Below are 7,591 nucleotides of genomic sequence, written 5' to 3' on the forward strand. Positions count from 1 at the left end.
CACCTGTCTGCTGGAGAAGATGAAGACCAGCGCGGCCCCCGCCGCCGTCAGCCCCCACGTGAACAGGGTCCCCAGCAGGGCCTGGATCACAGGACTGTAGCCCTCCAGCATGATGCGGGACCTGCAGACGGAAGATCTCATCAGAGACTCGAAGTCCAGACCTGCAGCAGGTCACGTGACCTTCAGGATCCGCTGAAACCAGAGTCCTGAACAAACAGGATCTGCGGCACGCCCTGCCCGGTCCGGCGCGTTAATATGATCCGGTTTGCTCAGGACTCCCGGGTCCTGGACCTGGACGGTCTGGTTTTCCAGAACCATGAACCGAACCGTTAAAATGAGCCGCAGACTGAACCGTTCTCGGTCACGTGCCTTTGATAACGCGGTCGCCGGTGCCGGGACCGGAGCAGCTGCTTGTCCGAACCGCCTTGGCCCAAACCAGCCAGGTCTAATGGCCTAATGACAGTCCCCTGCAGGATCACCTGCCTCAGCTAGAACCGAGCCTCGGCCGTCCCGGTTTCTGTGGCTCAGAACTGAACAGAACCGGGACAGAAAACCGGCGGGTTTTCAAAAAACTCCTCCTGGAGTTTCACAGCGGTCACGCTTCTGACTCCGCCCTCGCTGACGTCACAAGGAGACGTTAACCGGCCGATCGGCTCGTTTGATCCTCGGCGTGTTTCTGTCTGAATGACAGATTTGGGTCAAACTGTCCGATTTACTCACTTCTTCCTCGCTTCTTCAATGGCTTCTGTTTACTTCCGGCTTCCGGGACACGTCTCTATGACCACACAAGCCCCGCCCACCTTAAAGGTGTAGCGGTCCTTTCATGACATCAGAGGACAGAGCTCTGAAGAAAAGATCTGAATAGGAGAAGGATGGTGCAGAAGACAAAGCTCTTTGGGTTGGAATAAAGATGCAGCCGACTGCAGCCGACTGCAGCCGACTGCACCATCCCAGCTGTGATGCTCTTCCACAATGGCCAGCACTTTCTTTATTTATTATTTATTACTTTAATATTAAGTTTTTACCATGTGTTGATTTAAGGCATGAATGTTGCACTGACCAGGAGACACTTTTTAATTCCGTTGTACCTGAGACAATGACAAATAAAGATATCTATCTATCTATCTATCTATCTATCTATCTATCTATCTATCTATCTATCTATCTATCTATCTATCTATCTATCTATCTATCTAAATGATGCCACATTTAATCTCAGGTTTTTGAAAAAAATGTTTTTTTTTAAATCAGGTTTTTAAAAATACTTTTTTATACTTTTTTGTTTTATACTTGTTTTTCAGGAAGAGTTCTGGATGTTTCTGGAATGACCACCATCTGCCAGGAGGTGTTGGTGGAGCTGACATGGTGGCAGAAGAGTCAAACATTCAATAAATACGCTGAAACACGACCGTCACCGTGGAAACCGTTGACCTGCGGCCTGACTGGGCATATTTCCCGCCTCCATCCGGATCCTGTTTGCTGCAGTTGGAACGTCCTGAGGGCATTGAACACATCTGAGTCTGCTGGGGTGAGCAGCACGTCTGAAAAAGCAACTTTAGCTTCTTCACATGGAACTTAATTATCTGAAGCATCCAAACAAACAAACGCACTCCTGGTTTTCTAGGAAAACATCTTCTCAGCTTCCTGTTGCTGCCTCAAAGGCTGCTGGGAGTTTGAAGAAAAACCTGGATTTCCTCCATCTGTCAGAGCTTCTACTGATGATGCTTAAGATTTGTCTAAAACAGTTTTTTTCAGCTGCATTTTCTTATGCTGTGGCTCACAGCAGGAACTTTGGGAATTCTGAGGAACAGAAACTTCAGAGGAATTTCCAGAACATTTGATTTCTGCATTTTGACCATAAAGTGTCTTCTGCCAAAACAAAGTCAGAACATCCAGAACAGCAACATCTGAAACGTCTCATGGAGGCAGAGATGTTCTGTAATCTGGCATGAAGGAAACAGCAGCCAGATAAACGCACAGACTCCTCCCCCTTCCACTCCCCACGAATGGAAATGTTATGACAGCAAAAGTCTGACCTACGCGCCTCTGAGTGTTTGTGTTTCTGAGGCTCACAGACACAAATCAAAAAGTAATTTACTAACAGATTCACAGCCGCAGGAAACTAGGATCTGAGATCCAGAGCCGGGAAAAGGGGAGGAGGGTCGAGGAGGCGCACGGACACAAAGGAGGAGGGTCGAGGAGGCGCACGGACACAGAGGAGGAGGGTCGAGGAGGCGCACGGACACAGAGGAGGATGGAACCAGAACCTGCAGAACCTGAACCAGAAACATTTAGAAACCTAAAAACAGCACACATGAGCAGCCCCCCCCGTCAGTCTGACGTCATGAAACCCAGATGGAAGTCCAGACCTCCATCACACCATCACACTCTCTCCACCATACCCACTCTTAAACCATCAGTAAAACAAACACTTTTCACTCTGACTCGTTCCCTGTAAATATTTATTCAACCAAACCTGGTTTTCGTGCTTGTCTGATGAGGGTCTGGATGTTCTTTATCCCTGGTTTCAGCTCTCACTGCAAATGTCTGGCAGCCATAAACTCATTATCACAGCAGGAGTGTTTCATTAAACACAAACTTTCACATTTCTGAGCTTTCGCAGCTCAAAAACAAGTCTAGGATCGCTGTCAGCGTTGCTGGGGAAACTAAACAAAGCACAAATTACCAGATTCCTCCAAACAGCAAACAAGAGAACACACAAGACAAAACACAAGAGAACACACAAGAGAACACACAAGACAAAACACAAGACAAAACACAAAAGAACACGCAAGACAAAACACAAGACAAAACACAAGAGAACACACAAGACAAAACACAAGAGAACACACAAGAGAACACACAAGACAAAAAACAAGAGAACACACAAGACAAAACACAAGACAAAACACAAGAGAACACGCAAGACAAAACACAAGAGAACACACAAGAGAACACACAAGACAAAACACAAGAGAACACACAAGAGAACACACAAGACAAAACACAAGAGAACACACAAGAGAACACACAAGACAAAACACAAGAGAACACACAAGAGAACACACAAGACAAAACACAAGAGAACACACAAGAGAACACACAAGACAAAACACAAGAGAACACACAAGAGAACACACAAGACAAAACACAAGAGAACACACAAGAGAACACACAAGACAAAACACAAGAGAACACACAAGAGAACACACAAGACAAAACACAAGAGAACACACAAGAGAACACACAAGACAAAACACAAGAGAACACACAAGAGAACACACAAGACAAAACACAAGAGAACACACAAGAGAACACACAAGACAAAACACAAGAGAACACACAAGAGAACACACAAGACAAAACACAAGAGAACACACAAGAGAACACACAAGACAAAACACAAGAGAACACACAAGAGAACACACAAGACAAAACACAAGAGAACACACAAGAGAACACACAAGACAAAACACAAGAGAACACACAAGAGAACACACAAGACAAAACACAAGAGAACACACAAGAGAACACACAAGACAAAACACAAGAGAACACACAAGAGAACACACAAGACAAAACACAAGAGAACACACAAGAGAACACACAAGACAAAACACAAGAGAACACACAAGAGAACACACAAGACAAAACACAAGAGAACACACAAGAGAACACACAAGAGAACACACAAGAGAACACGCAAGACAAAACACAAGAGAACACACAAGAGAACACACAAGAGAACACGCAAGACAAAACACAAGACAAAACACAAGAGAACACACAAGAGAACACACAAGACAAAACACAAGAGAACACACAAGAGAACACACAAGACAAAACACAAGAGAACACACAAGAGAACACACAAGAGAAAACACAAGAGAACACACAAGAGAACACGCAAGACAAAACACAAGAGAACACACAAGAGAACACACAAGAGAACACGCAAGAGAAAACACAAGACAAAACACAAGAGAACACGCAAGACAAAACACAAGAGAACACACAAGAGAACACACAAGAGAACACGCAAGAGAACACGCAAGACAAAACACAAGAGAACACACAAGAGAACACACAAGACAAAAAACAAGAGAACACACAAGACAAAACACAAGAGAACACACAAGAGAACACACAAGACAAAACACAAGAGAACATGCAAGACAAAACACAAGAGAACACACAAGAGAACACACAAGACTAAAAACATCTTCAATTTCTGCATCCATGAGACGAACACCAAGAACAAAGCTGAGCAGGACTCCACCAAGTTCTTTAGGAGAGTCAGGACCTGCTGCACTGACTGGAACCAGAACCTCCACCTTCAACCAGAACATCTTTAGCCACTCTGATTCAGGTGTTTTTGTGAGATTCTGGTCCACAAAAACTCAAACATGAAGCTCAAAGTCCAGTCTCATGTTTTAAGCTGAAGTTCTAGTCAGGACTCGCGTTTCAGTCAGAGCTTTCATGCTATCCTCAGGCATTCCTCTGACAAAGGGTGTGGGTCAGAACCCAGTCCTCTAAGGAACGGTCTGGGTCAGAACCCAGTCCTCTAAAGACCAGTCAAGTGTCTGCGCTTCAGTCAAAGTGACGCCTGAAGTTTGAAAGGAACATTGAGGTCAGACCCATAAATCCTGAGAGGATGGAATCATATTTTCATCTTAAAGGTTTGCAAACTCTTCTAGATCTTCCTCTGGACCAGAGACTTCTCCTGATCCATGAGGGATCCATGTCATACTTTCAGTTTCCATCAGTTTGACCACAGGAGAACGAATCCATAGAAACTCAGATCTAGGTCAGTGTCTGCTGCTGTGAAGGAGGTCTCCTTGTTCAGGGAGCGGGAACCCATCAGGGTTTGGATGTGAGAATGACTCAAAGGCTCAGACTGAAGAATGACGCTGGAGTTCCAGACTGTCTCCATGGTCAGGGACATTCATTTCTGTGACCAGCAGCTGGACGAGGATGGAAAGAGAGGTTAGAGGTCTGTGGTGGAGCGTCCTCGGTGTCAGAATCAATCCCTTCAGCAGTGAGAGGAAGCCGGCGCGTCTGTCCAAACATGGAAGCAGGAAGTGCTCGGACCTCAAGTGAGCCGGGATGAGGCTGTTCCCACCTCCAAACATCTTTCTTGGTGAGTGGTCCGTTAAATCCAGACAGGGGCGGAGCTTCAGAGGACCGTAGGTGGGCTGGATCAAAGTGAAGGGTAAACCTGGACTATTCCAGGTATGCGTGTCAAAGTCAGAACAGGTCAAGGGTCAACCCCCCACCCTCTTTTTTCCTTCACTTCCTGTCCTTTGGTCTGTTTCTCCTCTCAGCAGAAGCAGAGGGAAGCCCGCCTGATGGAGGAGCTGCTTCCATCCTCAGTCTATCTGGGCCCTCTGGATGAACTTCCAGAGGCTGGAGATTGTTTAGGTTCAGTCATGTGACCCCCCTGAACGGTGGAGGCGCTCAAGGAGGGGGCCGGCTGGCAGAGAGGGTTAGGGAGGACTGAGAAAACAGGAGATGGCAGCAGATGGGGCGGGGCTTCACCCTGGAAACCCCACAGCTGTGAGCAGAGCTGGACTTCATCACAATCTTTGAAGGCTGACGGGGGGGCTGCAAACACCCTCCTCACACTCCGAGGGAGGAAGGAAAACAGAAAGGAACTCCCACGGAGAAGGAGCGGTCAGAGACATGCAGCTCCTCCCTCCCCTCTTTCACCACGGCGTTTCTGGACGAGCGTGAGCCTTCTCCTGGACGGTTGGTGAACGAGGAATGACGGTGAGAAACCGCAGAAGATTTCAGCAGAACTGACTTCACACTTACCTCCACCAGGAGGGCAGAGGGATGGAGACGCTGATGTTCCAGGATCTGGACTCCAACCAGACTTTAGTGGAAGATCATCTGTTCTTCGAGGAACACCTCGATGGTTTCGGTATCACCGTGGCCGGGCTCTACCTGGTGGTCTGCGTTCTGGGGCTCGCTGGGAATCTGCTGGTCATTGTTGCCATTTTGAAACTGGACAAGATGTCGTCCTCCACAACGGTGTACATCTTCAACCTGTCTGTGGCTGATGGACTCTTCATGATTGGACTTCCTTTTATCGCGAGTCAGAACTTCCAGAACCACTGGGTGTTTGGGAACACTGCCTGCAAAGCCGTGATGGTCCTGGACGGCATCAACCAGTTCACCAGCGTCTTCTGTCTGACGGTGATGAGCGTGGACCGCTGCATGGCGCTCCTGGAGCCTCTTCGCTTGGCCAGATGGAGAACGCCGCGCTGCGCCAAAATCATATCCGGGTTCCTGTGGTTGTTCTCCCTGCTCACCATCCTGCCCATGGCGCTGCACTTCTCAGCCGATCGAGGTCTTTGCATCCCTGACTCCATTTCTGACTCCTGGTGGCTGGGAGTCCTCTCCTACACCTTTGCTCTGGGCTTCGCCCTGCCCTACACCATCATGCTGTCGTCCTACACCGCCATGCTGATAACCATGAGGTCCCGGCGGCTTCAGGCCTCTGCTGTCAACCATGAGAGCGCGCGATTGGAGCGACAGATGACCAAAATGGTAGTGGCTGTGGTGGTCATGTTTGGGGTGTGCTGGTTGCCCTTTTACACCTTCAACTTCTACTCGCTGTACCACGGCGGGCTGGCGCTGACCCTAGCCAGGGCGTTTGAGCTGGTGGTCTTGTTGTCGTACTCTTGGAGCTGTGCCAACCCCATCCTCTACGCCTGCCTCTCCGACTCCTTAAGGAGGCACTTCCGCTCTCTGCTCTGCCCCATGGCCAAGTCATCTCCCAGCATGCAGTGCGACACTGAGCGCTCTGACCTCACTGACAGTGTGAGGGACGTCACCACTCAGGCCTGAACGAGGACGGCCTTCACGTCATTTCAGACAGAAAGAATTCAAGTTCTGGAAGATGATTTTTGTAGCTCCAGGATGGACTGAAGACCCCCCCCCCTTTGGTTGGGATAGGCTCCAGCATTTGTTGGGTGTAATGATGGATCAATTTTTTACAGTTTGTGGTCTTTAGTTTTTAGTACCCTCAGAACATTTTCCCGCTCTATAGTATAGTTGTAGATATAAATGATGTTTGATCATCGCTGACGTTCTGCTGAGTTCTGGTAACATCTGAATGGATTTCTTCATGATTCTGCAGCTCCAGGTCCTGACTGTTACACTGGACTTTGTTTTTTTCTCTCCGGACCTCCAGTATGGAACAGATTCTGACTGTGTGATTATTGATTTCCATTTTGTCACATTAACATATTGATCTTTGATCACATGTTACACCTGTCCTTAATGATCTACTTTCTCCACAGAGCACTTCACTCTGAACATTTAAATACTTTCAAATAAACTTTTCTGTCAGTACTTTGTGTTTTTGTGTGTACTTCTTACTTTAGCTGAAAGGCAAGTTTATTTGTAGCACATTTCATGTACAGAGACAATTCAAAGTGCTTTACATAAAACATTAAAAGAAACAATCAAAAGAAATAGTAAAAATGTCATTCATCATCATTCAAATCATTAAAATAAAATTAAAAGAAAGTAAAAAGATTTTAATTTAAAACAAGCATAGATAAACAGTCAGACGTAAACTTTT

General features: G+C 47.0%; 2 protein-coding genes across 2 annotated transcripts in view; one reads left to right on the forward strand and one right to left on the reverse strand.

Annotated features, from left to right (window-relative positions):
* Positions 1 to 713, reverse strand: part of LOC112141364 (zinc transporter ZIP11) — a gene marked incomplete in the record, with an annotated part of 38,943 nt that extends 38,230 nt beyond the window's left edge. The window contains 2 exon segments of the mRNA XM_024264491.1: positions 4 to 121; positions 370 to 713. Coding sequence (XP_024120259.1) covers positions 4 to 111 — 108 coding nt within the window.
* Positions 714 to 4,107: 3,394 nt separating this feature from the next.
* LOC112141351 (somatostatin receptor type 2) lies at positions 4,108 to 7,350 on the forward strand. Its single transcript, XM_024264469.2, has 2 exons — positions 4,108 to 5,140; positions 5,325 to 7,350. The coding sequence occupies exon 2, from the start codon at positions 5,836 to 5,838 to the stop codon at positions 6,850 to 6,852; it is 1,017 nt and encodes a 338-aa protein (XP_024120237.1). The 5' UTR covers positions 4,108 to 5,140; positions 5,325 to 5,835; the 3' UTR covers positions 6,853 to 7,350.
* Positions 7,351 to 7,591: the final 241 nt, after the last annotated feature.

The sequence above is a fragment of the Oryzias melastigma genome, linkage group LG19 (genome assembly GCF_002922805.2).
Source record: "Oryzias melastigma strain HK-1 linkage group LG19, ASM292280v2, whole genome shotgun sequence".
NCBI classification, from domain to species: Eukaryota; Metazoa; Chordata; class Actinopteri; order Beloniformes; family Adrianichthyidae; genus Oryzias; species Oryzias melastigma.

Excerpts from the sequence above, each read along its gene's own strand:
- LOC112141351 (XM_024264469.2), top strand. The coding sequence starts at position 5,836 with ATGGAGACGCTGATGTTCCAGGATCTGGACTCCAACCAGACTTTAGTG.